Genomic DNA, 22,174 nt, shown 5'->3' with positions numbered 1-22,174 from the left:
ACCGAAATGTTATCTTTTTGGACTCAAAATACTTTTTTAGGTGGAAAAAAATATATTGACCAAAATATGTAAAATGCGGTTTTGAACCACGTTTTACCTTAACGTGCCAAACGTGTTAAGGTAAAAACGTGTTTCAAAACTGCGTTTTTATATAAAATAATAAAATATATTATTAGAAAACCGACCGATACTGAAATCGGTCGGTTATTTTGGTCGATCATTTTTAAAATTCGATCGATTTCGGTTGGTAATTTTATTTTTTTAACAAAATCGACCAAAATTGATCGGCTATTTTCGTGCGAAAATGCAAGTAAAGAGTATAAATAAAAAAAGAAAGTATTAAACCAAAAAGGATACTAATGGTAGAATAGTAGCCATAATACAGGCACCGATTTGATTCCCAAATTGTGCATTTTTAATTACATAATTTTAAAAACCGACCGATTTCGATAATTTTTTTTTGTGGTCAGTCGTGGAATTAATTGACCGACTGAAATCGGTCGGTTGGTTTTTGTCAATTATCGACCAATATTGGTCAGTTTTAATGGTCGATTTTTGCCCTATTTTTAGCAGCGATTGATCATGCTCTGAAGGATAAAACACGTTATTTTGATCTCTTACATCTTATAGTTGTCGCACGAAATGCGCCAAAAGTTGTAGATGTAGCTCAGGCCAAGGCAACGAATGATGAAAAACCATGACCGGGGGCAATTAAGTTAAAGGCTTGAAGAAGAATGCCCATTACTCAAGGAAAAATTCTAAGTTAGGGAAAAAGAGAGGATGGATGATACTTCTTGGTATATTTAGCGAGTCCGGAACCAAAATGTTATCTTTTTGGACTCAAAATACTTTTTTAGGTGGAAAAAAAATATAGTGACCAAAATATATGTAAAATGCGGTTTTGAACCACGCTTTACCTTAACGTTTATTAGAAAACCGACCGATACTGAAATCGGTCGGTTATTTTGGTCGATCATTTTTAAAAATCGATCGATTTCGGTTGGTAATTTTATTTTTTTAACAAAACCGACCAAAATCGATCGGTTATTTTCGCGCGAAAATGCAAGTAAAGAGTATAAATAAAATAAAAGAAAGTACTAAACCAAAAAGGATACTAGTGGTAGAATAGTAGCCATAATACAGGCACCGATTTGATTCCCAAATTGTGCATTTTTAATTACATAATTTAAAAAACCGACCGATTTCGATAGGTTTTTTTTGTGGTCAGTCGTGGAATTTAATTGACCGACTGAAATCGGTCGGTCGGTTTTTGTCAATTATCGACCAATATTGGTCAGTTTTAATGGTCGATTTTTACCCTGTTTTTAGCAGCGATTGATCATGTTCTGAAGGATAAAACACGTTATTTTGATCTCTTACATCTTATTGTTGTCGCAGGAAATGCGCCAAAAGTTGCAGATGGAGCTTAGGCCAAGGCAACGAATGATGAAAAACCATGACCGGGAGCAGTTAAGTTAAAGGCTTGAAGAAGAATGCCCATTACTCAAGGAAAAATTCTAAGCTAGGGAGTGCAAAGTTAAAAGTGGACAACTAAAATGAACGAAGGAAGTAAGTAATATATAAAATAACTTTTAGGGTGAATGTTATATTTATTGAATATATTTTGATATATTTAAATCATATTGAAAGAATAAAGTACTTTTCAATTTTACTTTTTACAATTTAATTAAATAAAATATGTGAGAAAGCACGGGAGAAAATATTATTAATTAATTAAAGTGTTGTACAATGCCCTATTTATATACAATGATTACATAATTATTGGTATCTACTTCCCGATGTGGGACACTATACATGACTAACTACTCAACACTCCCCCTCAAGCTGGTACATATAAATCATATGTACCAAGTTTGTTACAGATATAACTAATACGGGAACCAATAAGAGACTTAGTGAAAATATCTGCTAGCTGATCATTCGACTTCGCAAACTTTGTAACAATATCTCCTAAGAGTATCTTTTCTCTAACAAAGTGACAGATGAACTCAATGTGTTTAGTCCTCTCATGGAACACCGGATTTGACGCAATATGAAGAGTAGCTTGATTATTACACATCAGTTCCATCTTGCTGATTTCTCCGAACTTCAACTCCTTGAGCAACTGTTGGACCCAAACTAACTCACAAGTTGCCATAGCCATGGCCCGATATTCGGTTAGGGCGTTAGATCGAGCAACTATATTCTGTTTTTTGCTCTTCCAAGAGACCAAATTACCTCCAACTAGAATACAATATCCAGATGTAGAACGTCTATCAGATGGTGATCCTGTCCAATCAGCATCTGTGTACCCAACAATCAGCTCATGGCCTCGATCCTCGAATAGTAATCCTTTGCCTGGAGCTGACTTTATATAACGAAGAATGCGAACAACTGCATCTCAGTAACTATCGGAGGGAGAATCCATAAACTGACTTACAACACTCACCGGAAAAGAAATGTCAGGTCTATCAGTGTGAGGTAGTTCAATTTGCCACCCAACCTCATATATCTCGTAGGATCTCTAAGAGGCTCCCCCTGTCCAAGCATAAGCTTAGCATTCGGTTCCATAGGAGTGTCAATAGATCTGCATTCCATCATTCCAGTCTCCTCAAGAATGTCTAAGGCATACTTCCACTGTGAAATAACAATACCTGAGCTAGACTGAACGATCTCAATACCTAGAAAATACTTTAATCTGCCCAGATCCTTATTCTGGAAGTGTTGAAAGAGATGTTACTTAAGATTAGTAATACCATCCTGATCATTGCCAGTAATTACAATATCATCAACACAAACCACCAGATAAATACACAGATTAGGAGCAAAATACTGATAAAATACAGAGTGATCAACTTCACCACGAATCATGCTGAACTCTCAAATAACTGTGTTGAACTTACCAAACCAAGCTCGAGGAGATTGTTTCAAACCATATAATAAACTGCGCAATTGGCATACATGACCACTAGACTCCCCATATGCAATAAAACCAGGTGGTTGCTCGATATAAATGTCTTCCTCAAGATCACCATATTTAAAAATATTCTTAATGTCCAACTAATAAAGAGGCCAATGATGCACAGTAGCCATGGACAAAAAAAAGACGAACAGATGCTACTTTAGCCACGGGAGTGAAAGTTTCACTATAATCAAGCCCAAAAATTTGAGTGTATCCTTTTGCCATAAGACGAGCCTTAAGCCGATCAACCTGGCCATCCGGGTCGACTTTGACTGCATAAACCCATTGACAACCAACAGTAGACTTATCTGAAGGAAGAGGAACAAGCTCCTAAGTGCCACTTGCATATAAAGCAGACAGCTCATCAAATATAGCTTGTCGCCATCCTGGATGAGATAGTGCCTCACCTGTAGACTTAGGAATAGAAACAGTGGACAAAGATGATATAAAAGTATAATAAGGTGATGACAAACGATGATAACTTAAACCGACATAATGAGGATTAGGATTAAGAGTGGATCATATACCTTTGTGGAGTGCGATTGGTTGACTAAGAGGAGACAAGTCCGAAGTAGGTGCAGTATCTGATGTAGGACGTGAATCACTTGGGCTTGATGCTAGACATGGACAACGATGATAAGTCAAGAGTTGTGGAGCTGCAAAAGGTTGAACTGGACTAGGTGGTGGAACTTGAGTTATAGGTCGTGGAACTGGAGCTATAGGTAGTGGAACTATAGATATAGGAGGTGGAGCTGCAACTGGAGCTGTAAGTGGTGGAGTTGGAGTTATAGAGGAACATGAAAGGAAGATAATGACTTGTCATGACCCAATTCCCGAACCTGGTCGTGATGGCGCCTCTCATGAAGACAAGGCCAACCATTCAACCCAATCCATCCTTTTAAGACAATTAATTAACACAATTATAGTATAAACATGGTTTAATAATATCCAACAGCGGAAAGTATAGATAAAATACGGAAATCCAACCCAACTCAGCCCTAATCGGGGTGTCACAAGTCATGAGCTACTACAGAGTTTACTAAAATTCTACAAAGTATGGAATTAGGAACAAAGTCTGAAGATATCATAAATAACAGAAGATAAGGGAGAAAACGGGTCTGCGAACGCCATGTAGCTACCTCGATAACACCGATGAAAACTGAACAGCAGAAAACTCGCTCTATGCCTCAGGAATACCTGTACCTTCACACATGGTGCAGGGAGTAATGTGAGTACTCTGACCCAGTGAGTAATAAATATAAATAATGACTGAAGGTAAAAAAACACGTTAAGGCACACAACATTCTATACAGAAGCAGTGAAATCATTTAAAATAACAATTTAGTGAAACATCATGTGAAATTTCTTTTAAACCAGTAAAACAGGTCATTTGGAAGTAAAATGACGAGTAGAAATCTGCCCCTCGGGCTAAATATCAAAACAACAAGTAGAAATCTGCCCCTCGGGCTCAGTATCAAAATAACAAGTAGAAATCTACCCCTCGGGCTCAATATCAAAATAATAATTAGAAATCTGCCCCTCGGGATCAGTATCAAAATAATAAGTAGAAATCTGCCCATCGGGCTCAGTATCTCAGAATAGTATCAGCCTCTCAGGCTCAGAACAGTATGAAGCAACCAGTCAATGAAATAAGAGCACATAATTATTATGGCAGATAATGCAGATAAGGAATAAATGCATGAGTGCAATGCAATGCATATGACGGTACCCTCTGGTACCCACTGCGGCGTGCAGCCCGAGCCATCCATATTTATTTATCGTCGACGGCGCTCACTGGGGGTGTGTACAGACTCCGGAGGGGCTCCTACAGCCCAAGCGCAATATCAAGCCATCTCGTGGCATCAAATCTAGGCCCTCGGCCTCATATCAATATCAGTATAATCACCCAGGCTCTCGGCCTCAATATCAATGTAATCAACCAGGCTCTCGGCCTCAATATCAATGTAATCAACCAGGCTCTCCGCCTCAATATCAATATAACACTGTTGCGGCGTACAGCCCGATCCATGCTCAGTCCAGAAAATCATCATAATCCCCTTGGGCATTCGTAAAACAATAGTTCTCAGCCAGAAATATCATTTAAGTTTTCAAATCTTAGAAAGATGGCTGAGTTTGCAAAACAGTATTTAAAACCTTGGACTGAGATCAAATGATATGCAAAATATGCGAAAACAGTGATATCAATCCCTGAAGGATTCAAATAATTGGCAAGAAGCCCAAATGTAACAATCAAATCTAAGTAAGGATGATTCTCAATTTAGTTCAAGTAGAAAACACGGTAAAAACATCTCTCGGGACGGACCAAGTCACAATCCCCGATGGTACTCTACCCCACGCCCGTTATCCGGCGTGCAAGTCACCTCAATATAGCGTTACGATGTGAAATTCCAGGATTTCAAACCCTCAGGACATCATTTACATCAATTATTCACCTCAAGATGGCCAAAAGTCTAGCTCGTTATGCCCTTGCCTCTCGAATTGGCCTCTTCGTGCGTCGAATCTATCCAAAATCAGAACGAATATGTCACATTATGTTGTAGGAAGAATACCCAATCTAAAATAACTGAAAAACATCAAAATCCCGAAAATTGGCAAAACCCGAGCCCCGGGCCCACTTCTTGAAATTCAGAAAAATTATCAACAACGGATTCCTTATCTCGCCACGAGTCTATACATATAAAATTTACCAAAATCGGACATCAACTCGACCCTCAAATCTTCAAATCTTATTTTCAAATCCCTAGGCCTAAATCCCCAATTTACTCCTCAAAAACATGTAATCTAGTCGGATTATTCGATGATAATTCAATATTATGGAGTAGAAATGATCACAAGTGACTTACCTCAAGATTTTCTATGATTTCTTGCTCAAAAATCGCCCCAAGCCGTGTTCTTTCACAAGAAAAACGTGAAAATGAGCTAAAAAAAATATAACAATTCAAATAAAGCCCATTCTGGTCGCTAAAAGACCTTTCCGATCGCTAAAGGTGCCAAATCTGGTCGCTAAAGCTGCACACCAAAACCTTCTGCACCAGCAATATTTATTTTCACTAAAAAGGCTCTAACTCCACCATACGAACTCTGAATTCGATGATTCTTGTTCCTATGAGTTACAAATAATGATACGAACATAGTCCTTCAATCGAAACTCAATTCAGAGCTCGTTTGCTTAGTGCGATATCCATTTCACTCGTTAAACAATTAACAGATCTTTCGCGTCAAAAACCCAATCGCGACTTGATGAAATTAGACCAAACTTTCCAGATCAGTCCTATAATTCATTATCAAAATTTCGGAAGTCTCGAAATCAAATTTCAATCTCTAGAACTAAAAATGGACATTTGGATCATTACGTGCTTATGCTCAAAACGGCAAAAATCATCCAAAAACTCTTCCATAACTTATCCGAGCCTCATGTGACCCCGACCAAACATGCCAACACACCCCATAACATCATTCAAACTTTTTCCAATCAACAAAATACCTCAAACAACATCAAAACCATCAATTCACATCGTATTCAAGCCTAAGTTTTCCAAAAACTTCCGAAACACGCATTTGATCAAAAACCCGACCAAATCACTTCTGAATGACATGAAATTTTGCAAACACATCCCAAATCACATAATGAAGCTACAAATTCTCGGAATTTCATTCCGACCCTTGGATCAAAATCTCACCTATCAACCGGAAATCGCTAAAATACTACTTTCACCAATTCAAGCCAAATTCCACATCGGACCTCCAAAACCAATTACGATCGCGCTCCTAAGTCATAAATCACCTAATGGAGCTAGACAAATCATAAAAATTCCAATCTGAGATCATTTACACATAAGTCAACTCTTGGTCAAACCTTTCAAATTCAAAGCTTTCAACTGAGACTATTCTTTCAAATTCATTCCGATTTTTTTTCCTGAAAACCAAAACCAATGATCTACATCAGTAATAATACATAACACAGGGAAAGTCATGCCCGAGAACTGGCGATCAAAATGCAAAAGCTCAAAACGACCGGTCGGGTCGTTACATGACTGGATCTCCACAAGATAAAACTGGTAGCACCTCAGAAATATCTATGTGATTACCTGGACCTGTGAAGTATGGTTGGGTTTCAAAGAATGTAACATCAGCAGACATAAGGTACCGCTGGAGGTCAGGAGAATAGCATCGACACCCCTTTTGCATTCTCGAGTAACCCAGAAATATGCACTTAAGAGCACAAGGAGCTAACTTATCTTTTCCTAGAGTAAGGTTATGAACAAAACACGTGCTTCCAAAGACACGGGGTGGAAGAGAGAACAAAGGTAAGTGGAAAAACAAGACAGAAAATGAAACTTGATTCTAGACAACTGAAGATGACATACGATTAATAAGATAGCAAGATTTAAGAACTGCATCCGCCAAAAAAATACAACGAAATATGAGATTGTATGAGTAGGGTACGAGCAGTTTCAATAAGTCTATTCTTTCTTTCAGCTATTCCATTTTGTTGAGATGTATACGGAAAAGATATTTGATAAATAATCCCATGAGAGTTCATAAACTGCTGAAATAGGGAAGACAAATACTCTAGGGCATTATCACTATGAAATGTGCGGATAGAAACCCCAAATTGATTTTGAATTTCAACGTGGAAGTTCTGGAAAATAGAAACAACTCAGATCGATTTTTCATCAAAAATATCCATGTGCACCTAGAATAATCATCAATAAAACTGACTAAGTAGAGGAATCCCAAGGTAGAACTGACCCAACTAGGACCCCAAACATCTGAATGGACTAAGGTAAAAGGTAACTCTACTCGATTATCAAGACGCCGAGGGAAATGGGAGCGGGTATGCTTACTGAGCTAACATGACTCACACTCTAGAGTGGACAAGTGAGATAAACCAGGTACTATTTTCTGAAGTTTTGATAAACTGGGATGTCCCAACCGTTTATGTAATAAATCTGGTGAATCGGTAACAAGACAAGTTGTTAAAGGAAGACAAAATATGGGTCCATCTGATTTTGCAAGGATAAGGTAATAAAATCCATCTGATTCACGCTTGGTACCAATGATCCACCCTGTACTGTGTTCCTGTATAAAAACAATGTCATCAAGAAATAAATCAGAGCATTTAAGTGATTTAACTAAGCGACTAATGGTTATAAGATTAAAAATACTACCGGGAACATAAAGAACTGAATCTAATGGTAAGGAAGGAAGTGGACTTGCTTGACCTATTTCGGTTGTCGTGGTTTGAGACCCGTTGCCCATTGTGATTGTTGGGAGAGATTGAGAACATAAAATAGCAGTGAAAAGAGATTTGTTGTCAGAAATATGATAAGATGCACATGAATCAATGACCCAAGACTCAGAGGTTGAAGATTGGGAGACACAAGTCACACTACTATATATTTGAACAACGGAAGCTATCCCTGAAGATGTATGTTTACATGCTTTGTACTGAAGGAACTCAATATAATCCGGTAGAGAAACCATCGAACCATTCATACTATTGGATCCCATTTCGCTATAATTTATTTCTCAAAATCTTGACTAAAAAAAGTATGGTTAACTTGAAATAGTGGAAATCAGAAACTCATGTGGGAAAACTAAAATAGCTGGGAAAATACTATTCACAGCAGAAAAATAGAACACTATTTCACGCCGAAAATATTATTCATGCCGGAAAACACTGTAGATCGCCGGAAAATTCCAAAGTTGTCGAAATTTGTCGGAAATAGAGCTCATTCGCTTATCGTTGATATTAATTTACTTTCAAAGTCTAGCAAACAACGACATTTACTGGATGCATGCTTATTTTCAAAGGGACTATTGTATTGGTCAAAATCTTACCGTCACGACCAATTCGACCGACGCCCTGCCTAATTAACCGGGCAATCAAAGTTAATAGAGCCCACTACATTTCTCCTCTCCGACATCCGACGAGTCGGAAAGAGTGGCGCCTAAAATCATGACCAAGACACATTGGTGGCAAGAGGACGTCGAGTCAAGCAAAGGGCAAAGGTGTCTTGATTATATATAGCCAAGGAAAACTTTCAATAGAGGGGGCTGCTCCTCCTACCTCTCTCTAAAAAATGAAAAGCTCTCTTCGTGTGTTCTAGAGATAGAAGATGGCTTCTAGAACAATATGTAAACCTACTTTCTCATCGATTGATGAGAAATACCACATTGAATCTTAATAAGATCATTCATATTCCTCTCATCCCATATGCTATCCTTACTCTTAGCTTCTCGATATGGAATTAATTATGTCTGACTAAGATTTACCCCCTTCATCGATGATTGATTTATTCAATAAGGTTTTGATATCTTTTGAATCAAACAACTATGATACGTATTTATTACGTAATTTTTTGTTTGTTTTTAGTTGATAGGTTCTGCAGGTGTCACTTACATCTATCTTATAAAAAGTCATTTCGACTGGCTGAAACAAAGGAAGTTGGAGATGGAGCGACTCAAGGTAAGATCCCTCCAAGAAGCCGAACAAGAATTGGAGCAAATCATGCAACAATATCAAATTTCCAAGCGAAGTACCAAGGGAGGTAAAGCAGGAATTGTACCCTTTGTGTATCTAGCCCACCGTTCAAAACAATGAAGAAAACAGTCGAGGACACCTATATTATTAACTGTTAGCATAGACCATGATGTTAACTCCATCTTGTTGCATTCACTACAAAAAATTCGGCAAAAATCGACTGCAGTCGACCGTCGATCGATTAAAAAATTGACCAAAAAACCTACCAAAGTAGGCTGATTATTTAAAATATATATATAATTCAAATAATATTATAAAACCGGCAGAATTTGGTTGGTTTTTCTTTTTTGCGCCAAAATGCAGGACTGGCCAACTTTGGTCGGTTTTTTATTTAAAATAATTAAAATTAATATTAGAAAACCGACCGATACTGAAATCGGTCAATTATTTTGGTCGATCATTTTTAAAAATCGATCGATTTTGGTTGGTAATTTTATTTTTTTAACAAAACCGACCAAAATCGATCGGTTATTTTCGCGCAAAAATGCAAGTAAAGAGTATAAATAAAATAAAAGAAAGTATTAAACCAAAACGGATACTAGTGGTAGAATAGTAACCATAATACAGACACCGATTTGATTCCCAAATTGTGCATTTTTAATTACAGAATTTAAAAAATCGACCGATTTCGATAGGTTTTTTTTGTGGTCAGTCGTGGAATTTAATTGACCGACTGAAATCGGTCGGGCGGTTTTTGTCAATTATCGACCAATATTGGTCAGTTTTAATGGTCGATTTTTGCCCTGTTTTTAGCAGCGATTGATCATGCTCTGAAGGATAAAACACGTTATTTTGATCTCTTACATCTTATAGTTGTCGCAGGAAATGCGCCAAAAGTTGCAGATGGAGCTCAGGCCAAGGCAACGAATGATGAAAAACCATGACCGGGGGTAGTTAAGTTAAAGGCTTGAAGAAGAATGCCCATTACTCAAGGAAAAATTCTAAGCTAGGGAAAAAGAGAGGATGGATAATACTTCTTGGTATATTTAGCGAGTCCGGAATCGAAATGTTATCTTTTTGGACTCAAAATACTTTTTTAGGTGGAAAAATATATAGTGACCAAAATATGTAAAATACGGTTTTGAACCACGTTTTACCTTAACGTGCCAAAAGCGTTAAGTTAAAAACGTGTTTCAAAACTGCGTTTTATATAAAATAATTAAAATTATTATTAGAAAACCGACCGATACTGAAATCGGTCGGTTATTTTGGTCGATCATTTTTAAAAATCGATCGATTTCGGTTGGTAATTTTATTTTTTTAACAAAACCGACAAAAATCGTTCGGTTATTTTCGCGCGAAAATGCAAGTAAAGAGTATAAATAAAATAAAAGAAAGTATTAAACCAAAAAGGATACTAGTGGTAGAATAGTAGCCATAATACAGGCACCGATTTGATTCCTAAATTGTGCATTTTTAATTACATAATTTAAAAAACCGACCGATTTCGATAAGTTTTTTTTTTGTGGTCAGTCGTGGAATTTAATTGACCGACTGAAATCGGTCGGGCGGTTTTTGTCAATTATCGACCAATATTGGTCAGTTTTAATGGTCGATTTTTGCCCTGTTTTTAGCAGCGATTGATCATGCTCTGAAGGAGAAAACACGTTATTTTGATCTCTTACATCTTATAGTTGTCGCAGGAAATGCGCCAAAAGTTGCAGATGGAGCTCAGGCCAAGGCAACGAATGATGAAAAACCATGACCGGGGGTAGTTAAGTTAAAGGCTTGAAGAAGAATGCCCATTACTCAAGGAAAAATTCTAAGCTAGGGAAAAAGAGAGGATGGATAATACTTCTTGGTATATTTAGCGAGTCCGGAATCGAAATGTTATCTTTTTGGACTCAAAATACTTTTTTAGGTGGAAAAATATATAGTGACCAAAATATGTAAAATACGGTTTTGAACCACGTTTTACCTTAACGTGCCAAAAGCGTTAAGTTAAAAACGTGTTTCAAAACTGCGTTTTATATAAAATAATTAAAATTATTATTAGAAAACCGACCGATACTGAAATCGGTTGGTTATTTTGGTCGATCATTTTTAAAAATCGATCGATTTCGGTTGGTAATTTTATTTTTTTAACAAAACCGACAAAAATCGTTCGGTTATTTTCGCGCGAAAATGCAAGTAAAGAGTATAAATAAAATAAAAGAAAGTATTAAACCAAAAAGGATACTAGTGGTAGAATAGTAGCCATAATACAGGCACCGATTTGATTCCTAAATTGTGCATTTTTAATTACATAATTTAAAAAACCGACCGATTTCGATAAGTTTTTTTTTTGTGGTCAGTCGTGGAATTTAATTGACCGACTGAAATCGGTCGGGCGGTTTTTGTCAATTATCGACCAATATTGGTCAGTTTTAATGGTCGATTTTTGCCCTGTTTTTAGCAGCGATTGATCATGCTCTGAAGGATAAAACACGTTATTTTGATCTCTTACATCTTATAGTTGTCGCAGGAAATGCGCCAAAAGTTGCAGATGGAGCTTAGGCCAAGGCAACGAATGATGAAAAACCATGACCGGGGGTAGTTAAGTTAAAGGCTTGAAGAAGAATGCCCATCACTCAAGGAAAAATTCTAAGCTAGGGAAAAAGAGAGGATGGATGATACTTCTTGGTATATTTAGCGAGTCCGGAACCGAAATGTTATCTTTTTGGACTCAAAATACTTTTTTAGGTGGAAAAAAATATATTGACCAAAATATGTAAAATGCGGTTTTGAACCATGTTTTACCTTAACGTGCCAAACGTGTTAAGGTAAAAACGTGTTTCAAAACTGCGTTTTTATATAAAATAATAAAATATATTATTAGAAAACCGACCGATACTGAAATCGGTCAGTTATTTTGGTCGATCATTTTTAAAATTCGATTGATTTCGGTTGGTAATTTTATTTTTTTAACAAAATCGACCCAAATTGATCGGCTATTTTCGCGCGAAAATGCAAGTAAAGAGTATAAATAAAATAAAAGAAAGTATTAAACCAAAAAGGATACTAGTAGTATAATAGTAGCCATAATACAGGCACCGATTTGATTCCCAAATTGTGCATTTTTAATTACATAATTTTAAAAACCGACCGATTTCGATAGTTTTTTTTTTGTGGTCAGTCGTGGAATTAATTGACCGACTGAAATCGGTCGGTTGGTTTTTGTCAATTATCGACCAATATTGGTCAGTTTTAATGGTCGATTTTTGCCCTATTTTTAGCAGCGATTGATCATGCTCTGAAGGATAAAACACGTTATTTTGATCTCTTACATCTTATAGTTGTCGCACGAAATGCGCCAAAAGTTGTAGATGTAGCTCAGGCCAAGGCAACGAATGATGAAAAACCATGACCGGGGGCAGTTAAGTTAAAGGCTTGAAGAAGAATGCCCATTACTCAAGGAAAAATTCTAAGCTAGGGAAAAAGAGAGGATGGATGATACTTCTTGGTATATTTAGCGAGTCTGGAACCGAAATGTTATCTTTTTGGACTCAAAATACTTTTTTAGGTGAAAAAAAATATAGTGACCAAAATATGTGAAATGCGGTTTTGAACCACGCTTTACCTTAACGTTTATTAGAAAACCGACCGATACTGAAATCGGTCGGTTATTTTGGTCGATCATTTTTAAAAATCGATCGATTTCGGTTGGTAATTTTATTTTTTTAACAAAACCGAACAAAATCGATTGGTTATTTTCGCGCGAAAATGCAAGTAAAGAGTATAAATAAAATAAAAAAAGTATTAAACCAAAAAGGATACTAGTGGTAGAATAGTAGCCATAATACAGGCACCGATTTGATTCCCAAATTGTGCATTTTTAATTACATAATTTAAAAAACCGACCGATTTTGATAGGTTTTTTTTGTGGTCAGTCGTGGAATTTAATTGACCGACTGAAATCGGTCGGTCAGTTTTTGTCAATTATCGACCAATATTGGTCAGTTTTAATGGTCGATTTTTGCCCTGTTTTTAGCAGCGATTGATCATGCTCTGAAGGATAAAACACGTTATTTTGATCTCTTACATCTTATTGTTGTCGCAGGAAATGCGCCAAAAGTTGCAGATGGAGCTCAGGCCAAGGCAACGAATGATGAAAAACCATGACCGGGAGCAGTTAAGTTAAAGGCTTGAAGAAGAATGCCCATTACTCAAGGAAAAATTCTAAGCTAGGGAGTGCAAAGTTAAAAGTGGACAACTAAAATGAACGAAGGGAGTAAGTAATTTATAAAATAACTTTTGGGGTGAATGTTATATTTATTGAATATATTTTGATATATTTAAATCATATTGAAAGAATAAAGTACTTTTCAATTTTACTTTTTACATTTTAATTAAATAAAATATGTGAGAAAGCACGGGAGAAAATATTATTAATTAATTAAAGTGTTGTACAATGCCCTATTTATATACAATGATTACATAATTATTGGTATCTACTTCCCGATGTGGGACACTATACATGACTAACTACTCAACACTCCCCCTCAAGCTGGTACATATAAATCATATGTACCAAGTTTGTTACAGATATAACTAATACGGGAACCAATAAGAGACTTAGTGAAAATATCTGTTAGCTGATCATTCGACTTCGCAAACTTTGTAACAATATCTCCTAAGAGTATCTTTTCTCTGACAAAGTGACAGTCGATCTCAATGTGTTTAGTCCTCTCATGGAACACCGGATTTGACGCAATATGAAGAGTAGCTTGATTATTACACATCAGTTCCATCTTGCTGATTTCTCCGAACTTCAACTCCTTGAGCAACTGTTGGACCCAAACTAACTCACAAGTTGCCATAGCCATGGCCCGATATTCGGTTAGGGCATTAGATCGAGCAACTATATTCTGTTTTTTGCTCTTCCAAGATACCAAATTACCTCCAACTAGAACACAATATCCAGATGTAGAACGTCTATCAGAAGGTGATCCTGTCTAATCAGCATCTGTGTAACCAACAATCAGCTCATGGCCTTGATCCTCGAATAGTAATCCTTTGGCTAGAGCTGACTTTATATAACGAAGAATGCGAACAACTGCATCTCAGTAACTATCGGAGGGAGAATCCATAAACTGACTTACAACACTCACCGGAAAAGAAATGTCAGGTCTATCAGTGTGAGGTAGTTCAATTTGCCACCCAACCTCATATATCTCGTAGGATCTCTAAGAGGCTCCCCCTGTCCAAGCATAAGCTTAGCATTCGGTTCCATAGGAGTGTCAATAGATCTGCATTCCATCATTCAAGTCTCCTCAAGAATGTCTAAGGCATACTTCCACTGTGAAATAACAATACCTGAGCTAGACTGAACGATCTCAATACCTAGAAAATACTTTAATCTGCCCAGATCCTTATTCTGGAAGTGTTGAAAGAGATGTTGCTTCAGATTAGTAATACCATCCTGATCATTGCCAGTAATTACAATATCATCAACACAAACCACCAGATAAATACACAGATTAGGATCAAAATACTGATAAAATACAGAGTGATCAGCTTCACCACGAATCATGCTGAACTCTCAAATAACTGTGTTGAACTTACCAAACCAAGCTCGAGGAGATTGTTTCAAACCATATAATGAACTGCGCAATTGGCATACAAGACCACTAGACTCCCCATATGCAATAAAACCAGGTGGTTGCTCCATATAAACTTCTTCCTCAAGATCACCATAGAGAAAAATATTCTTAATGTCCAACTAAAAAAGAGGCCAATGATGCACAGTAGCCATGGACAAAAAAAAAAAGACGAACAGATGCTACTTTAGCCACGGGAGTGAAAGTTTCACTATAATCAAGCCCAAAAATCTGAGTGTATCCTTTTGCCATAAGACGAGCCTTAAGCCGATCAACCTGGCCATCCGGGTCGACTTTGACTGCATAAACCCATTGACAACCAATAGTAGACTTATCTGAAGGAAGAGGAACAAGCTCCTAAGTGCCACTTTCATATAAAGCAGACATCTCATCAAATATAGCTTGTCGCCATCCTGGATGAGATAGTGCCTCACCTGTAGACTTAGGAATAGAAACAGTGGACAAAGATGATATAAAAGTATAATAAGGTGATGACAAACGATGATAACTTAAACCGACATAATGAGGATTAGGATTAAGAGTGGATCATATACCTTTGCAGAGTGCGATTGGTTGACTAAGAGGAGACAAGTCCGCAGTAGGTGCAATATCTGATGTAGGACGTGAATCACTTGGGCTTGATGCTAGACATGGACAACGATGATAAGTCAAGAGTTGTGGAGCTGCAAAAGGTTGAACTGGACTAGGTGGTGGAACTTGAGTTATAGGTCGTGGAACTGGAGCTATAGGTAGTGGAACTAGAGATATAGGAGGTGGAGCTGCAACTGGAGCTGTAAGTGGTGGAGTTGGAGTTATAGAGGAACATGAAAGGAAGATAATGACTTGTCACGACCCAATTCCCGAACCTGGTCGTGATGGCGCCTCTCATGAAGACAAGGCCAACCATTCAACCCAATTCATCCTTTTAAGACAATTAATTAACACAATTATAGTATAAACATGGTTTAATAATATCCAATAGCGGAAAGTATAGATAAAATACGAAAATCCAACCCAACTCAGCCCTAACCGGGGTGTCACAAGTCATGAGCTACTACAGAGTTTACTAAAATTCTACAAAGTATGGAATTAGGAACAAAGTCTGAAGATATCATAAATAACAGAAGATAAGGGAGAAAACGGGTCTGCGAACGCCATGTAGCTACCTCGATAACTCCGATGAAAACTGAACAGCAGAAAACTCGCTCTATGCCTCAGGAATACCTGTACCTTCACACATGGTGCAGGGAGTAATGTGAGTACTCTAACCTAGTGAGTAATAAATATAAATAATGACTGAAGGTAAGAAAATATGTTAAGGCACACAACATTCTATACAGAAGCAGTGAAATCATTTAAAATAACAATTCAGTGAAACATCATGTGAAATTTCTTTTAAACTAGTAAAACAGGTAATTTGGAAGTAAAATGACGAGTAGAAATCTGCCCCTCAGGCTAAATATCAAAACAACAAGTAGAAATCTGCCCCTCGGGCTCAGTATCAAAATAACAAGTAGAAATCTACCCCTCGGGCTAAGTATCAAAATAATAATTAGAAATCTGCCCCTCGGGCTCAGTATCAAAATAATAATTAGAAATCTGCCCCTCGGGCTCAATATCAAAATAATAAGTAGAAATCTGCCCATCGGGCTCAGTATCTCAGAATAGTATCAGCCTCTGAGGCTCAGAACAGTATGAAGCAACCAGTCAATGAAATAAGAGCACATAATTATTATGGCAGATAATGCAGATAAGGAATAAATGCATGAGTGCAATGCAATGCATATGACGGTACCCTCTGGTACCCACTGCGGCGTGCATCCCGAGCCATCCATATTTTTTTATCGTCGATGGAGCTCACTGGGGGTGTGTACAGACTCCGGAGGGGCTCCTACAGCCCAAGCGCAATATCAAGCCATCTCGTGGCATCAAATCTAGGCCTTAGGCCTCATATCAATATCAGTATAATCACACAGTCTCTCGGCCTCAATATCAATGTAATCAACCAGGCTCTCGGCCTTAATATCAATGTAATCAACCAGGCTCTCCGCCTCAATATCAATGTAACACTGTTGTGGCGTACAACCCGATCCATGCTCAGTCCAGAAATCATCAAAATCCCCTTGGGCATTCGTAAAACAATAGTTTTCAGCCCGAAATATCATTTAGAAATATCATTTAAGTTTTCAAATCTTAGAAAGATGGCTGAGTTTGCAAAACAGTATTTAAAACCTTGGACTAAGATCAAATGGTATGCAAAATATGCGAAAATAGTGATATCAATCCCTTAAGGATTTAAATAATTGGCAAGAAGACCAAATGTAACAATCAAATCTAAGTAAGAATGATTCTCAAATTAGTTCAAGTAGAAAACACGGTAAAAACATCTCTCGGGACGGACCAAGTCACAATCCCCAATGGTGCTCTACCCCACACCCGTTATCCGGCATGCAAGTCACCTCAATATAGCGTTACGATGTGAAATTCCGGGATTTCAAACCCTCAGGACATCATTTACATCAATTATTCACCTCAAGATGGCCAAAGGTCTAGCTCGTTATGCCCTTGCCTCTCGAATTGGCCTCTTCGTGCGTCGAATCTATCCAAAATCAGAACGAATATGTCACATTATGTTGTAGGAAGAATACCCAATCGAAAATAACTGAAAAACATCAAAATCCCGAAAATTGGCAAAACCCGAGCCCCGGGCCCACTTCTTGAAATTCAGAAAAATTATCAACAACGGATTCCTTATCTCGCCACGAGTCTATACATATAAAATTTACCAAAATCGGACATCAACTCGACCCTCAAATCTTCAAATCTTATTTTCATATCCCTAGGCCTAAATTCCCAATTTAATCCTCAAAAACATGTAATCTAGTCGGATTATTCGATGATAATTCAATATTATGGAGTAGAAATGATTACAAGTGACTTACCTCAAGATTTTCCATGATTTCTTGCTCAAAAATCGCCCCAAGCCGTGTTCTTTCACAAGAAAAACGTGAAAATGAACTAAAAAAAATAGAACAACATAAATAAAGCCCATTCTGGTCGCTAAAAGACCTTTCCGATCGCTAAAGGTGCCAAATCTGGTCGCTAAAGGTGCACACCAAAACCTTCTGTACCAGCAATATTTATTTTCACTAAAAAGGCTCTAACTCCACCATACGAACTCTGAATTCGATGATTCTTGTTCCTATGAGTCACAAATAATGATACGAACATAGTTCTTCAATCGAAACTCAATTCAGAGCTCGTTTGCTTAGTGCGATATCCATTTCGCTCGTTAAACAATTAACAGATCTTTCGCGTCAAAAACCCAATCGGGACTTGATGAAATTAGACCAAACTTTCCAGATCAGTCCTATAATTCATTATCAAAATTCCGGAAGTCTCGAAATCAAATTTCAATCTCTAGAACTAAAAATGGACATTTGGATCATTACGTGCTTATGCTCAAAACGACAAAAATCATCCAAAAACTCTTCCAAAACTTATCCGAGCCTCATGTGACCCCGACCAAATATTCCAACACACCCCATAACATCATTCAAACTTTTTCCAATCAACAAAATACCTCAAACAACATCAAAACCATCAATTCACATCGTATTCAAGCCTAAGTTTTCCAAAAACTTCTGAAACACGCATTTGATCAAAAACCCGACCAAATCACTTCTGAATGACATGAAATTTTGCAAACACATCCCAAATCACATAATGAATCTACAAACTCTCGGAATTCCATTCCGACCCTTGGATCAAAATCTCACCTATCAACCGGAAATCGCTAAAATACTACTTTCACCAATTCAAGCCAAATTCCACATCGGACCTCCAAAACCAATTACGATCGCGCTCCTAAGTCATAAATCACCTAATGGAGCTAGACAAATCATAAAAATTCCGATCCGAGATCATTTACATATAAGTCAACTCTTGGTCAAACCTTTCAAATTCAAAGCTTTCAACTGAAACTATTCTTTCAAATTCATTCCGATTTTTTTTCCTGAAAACCAAAACCAATGATCTACATCAGTAATAATACATAACACAGGGAAAGTCATGCCCGAGAACTGGCGATCAAAATGCAAAAGCTCAAAACGACCGGTCGGGTCGTTACATGACTGGATCTCCACAAGATAAAACTGGTAGCACCTCAGAAATATCTAAGTGATTACCTGGACCTGTGAAGTATGGTTGGGTTTCAAAGAAGGTAACATCAGCAGACATAAGGTACCGCTGGAGGTCAGGAGAATAGCATCGACACCCCTTTTGCATTCTCGAGTAACCCAGAAATATGCACTTAAGAGCACAAGGAGCTAACTTATCTTTTCCTGGAGTAAGGTTATGAACAAAACACGTGCTTCCAATGACACGGGGTGGAAGAGAGAACAAAGGTAAGTGGAAAAACAAGACAGAAAATGAAACTTGATTCTAGACAACTGAAGATGCCATACGATTATAAGATAGCAAGATTTAAGAACTGCATCCGCCAAAAAAATACAACGAAATATGAGATTGTATGAGTAGGGTACGAGCAGTTTCAATAAGTCTATTCTTTCTTTCAGCTATCCCATTTTGTTGAGATGTGTACGGAAAAGATATTTGATAAATAATCCCATGAGAGTTCATAAACTGCTGAAATAGGGAAGACAAATACTCTAGGGCATTATCACTATGAAATGTGCGGATAGAAACCCCAAATTGATTTTGAATTTCAACGTGGAAGTTCTGGAAAATAGAAACAACTCAGATCGATTTTTCATCAAAAATATCCATGTGCACCTAGAATAATCATCAATAAAACTAACTAAGTAGCGGAATCCCAAGGTAGAACTGACTCGACTAGGACCCCAAACATCTGAATGGACTAAGGTAAAAGGTAACTCTACTCGATTATCAAGACGCCGAGGGAAATGGGAGCGGGTATGCTTACCGAGCTAACATGACTCACACTCTAGAGTGGACAAGTGAGATAAACCAGGTACCATTTTCTGAAGTTTTGATAAACTGGGATGTCCCAACCATTTATGTAATAAATCTGGTGAATCAGTAACAAGACAAGTTGTTAAAGGAAGACAAAATGTGAGTCCATGTGATTTTACAAGGATAAGGTAATAAAATCCATCTGATTCACGCTTGGTACCAATGATCCACCCTGTACTGTGTTCCTGTATAAAAACAATGTCATCAAGAAATAAATCAGAGCATTTAAGTGATTTAACTAAGCGACTAATGGCTATAAGATTAAAAATACTACCGGGAACATAAAGAACTGAATCTAAAGGTAAGGAAGGAAGTGGACTTGCTTGACCTATTTCGCTTGTCGTGGTTTGAGACCCATTGCCCATTGTGACTATTGGGAGAGATTGAGAACATAAAATAACAGTGAAAAGAGATTTGTTGTCAGAAATATGATAAGATGCACATGAATCAATGACCCAAGACTCAGAGGTTGAAGATTGGGAGACACAAGTCACACTACTATCTATTTGAACAACGGAAGCTATCCCTGAAGAAGTATGTTTACATGCTTTGTACTGAAGGAACTCAATATAATCCGGTAGAGAAACCATCGAACCATTCATAATATTGGATCTCATTTCGCTATAATTTATTTCTCAAAATCTTGACTAAAAAAAGTAGGGTTAACTTGAAATAGTGGAAATCAGAAACTCATGTGGGAAAACTAAAATAGCTGGGAAAATACTATTCACAGCAGAAAAATAGAACACTATTTCACGCCGAAAATACTATTCATGACGGAAAACACTGTAGATCGCCGGAAAATTCCAAAGTTGTCGAAATTTGTCGGAAATAGAACTGGTCGACTCGGAATTGTTGTGCTAGTAAGCTTTCCTGAAGGAAGTTCGTCAGAATCTGGCTGTAAGTGGTCTCACGCGCCCAACGCGTGCACAGATCTCACTAAACATTTTGGAGTTCTCCCGGCATGTGAGGGCGCGTGGCTGTGAGTTTTCCGGTGGGATTTTCTAGGGTTTGGTCGCAGGATTACGACAGACCTTGTGGTGGTGTTGGTTTGTTCACAACACTGATAAATAGTAACTTTGACACAACGAGTCACTTTGGTCATTGGAAAATTGCACGATGACTGAGTTCTTTCTTCCCGAATATCGTTGGAATGGTGCACAACGATCTTTTCTCTTCGAAGCTCTGATACCATGTGAGAAAGCACGAGAGAAAATATTATTAATTAATTAAAGTGTTGTACAACGCCCTATTTATACAGTGATTACATAATCATTGGTATCTACTTCCCGATGTGGGACACTATACATGGCTAACTGCTTAACAAAATAAAAACTTAAGTATTTCTTTAATACTTAATAAATATTTGTGACTATTTATATACTTATATAATATTAACTATTAAGTAAATCTCTTCCTGTCTTTATTTGTAATTTGATACTTAAAAGCATTTTTTGAAAAGCTTGGTTAAATATAAATTGTTGCTTAAAAGTGCTTTTCAAATTAATTAGCCAAGTACACATTACTTTATTCCAAAATACTTCACAAAATAAGTTAGATTTTTCCAACTTGAACAAATCAGAATATTGAGGTTGAATTATTTCTAATTACCTGCTGTGTGTTAATAGTACTATCTCCTCACTCTTATTAACTGAACTATTAGCTTTCTCCATCTTTCACCCACCACTCCCCAAGTCCCCTCGTCAAGATCATTGCCAGCTCTACTCCTAAACAACTCGCTTTATGTGTTTGTGGATGTGATCTGTTCTTGATATATGTTCCTTATTTTGCTTTTGTAATATTTTACCTTACATGATTACTTCCTATAATAAATAAAAGAAATACTAAGAACTCTTAGCTATTCTTTATTTGCTCCCGGTAAAACTTGGCATACTTTGTAAGTTGTAACCTTTCCCTGACTAGAAAACTTTTGCGAGTTTGACGGCGCTGTGAGTAAATATGCTTCTGCAGACTCATAATTATAGAATATGCTGCGAGAAAAGAAAGAATATATATATATATATATATATATATATATATATATATATATATATATATATATAAAGGTGG

General features: G+C 37.2%; 1 protein-coding gene across 1 annotated transcript; it reads right to left on the bottom strand.

The window, feature by feature from the left end:
- Window positions 1-1,840: 1,840 nt before the first annotated feature.
- LOC138873240 (uncharacterized) lies at window positions 1,841-20,721 on the bottom strand. The gene is made up of 14 exons (XM_070151687.1): window positions 20,073-20,721; window positions 15,664-15,900; window positions 15,475-15,543; window positions 15,287-15,408; window positions 15,133-15,231; window positions 14,826-15,003; window positions 14,165-14,460; window positions 7,849-8,065; window positions 3,490-3,726; window positions 3,301-3,369; window positions 3,113-3,234; window positions 2,962-3,060; window positions 2,496-2,715; window positions 1,841-2,394 (listed from the first exon to the last, which is right to left on the bottom strand). Exons 1-14 carry the CDS (start codon window positions 20,719-20,721, stop codon window positions 1,841-1,843), a joined length of 3,168 nt encoding a protein of 1,055 aa, XP_070007788.1.
- Between the last annotated feature and the right edge of the window lie 1,453 nt (window positions 20,722-22,174).

Source organism: Nicotiana sylvestris, chromosome 7 (assembly GCF_000393655.2).
Source record: "Nicotiana sylvestris chromosome 7, ASM39365v2, whole genome shotgun sequence".
Classification (NCBI taxonomy): domain Eukaryota; kingdom Viridiplantae; phylum Streptophyta; class Magnoliopsida; order Solanales; family Solanaceae; genus Nicotiana; species Nicotiana sylvestris.
This window is presented reverse-complemented; position numbering and strand designations above follow the sequence as displayed.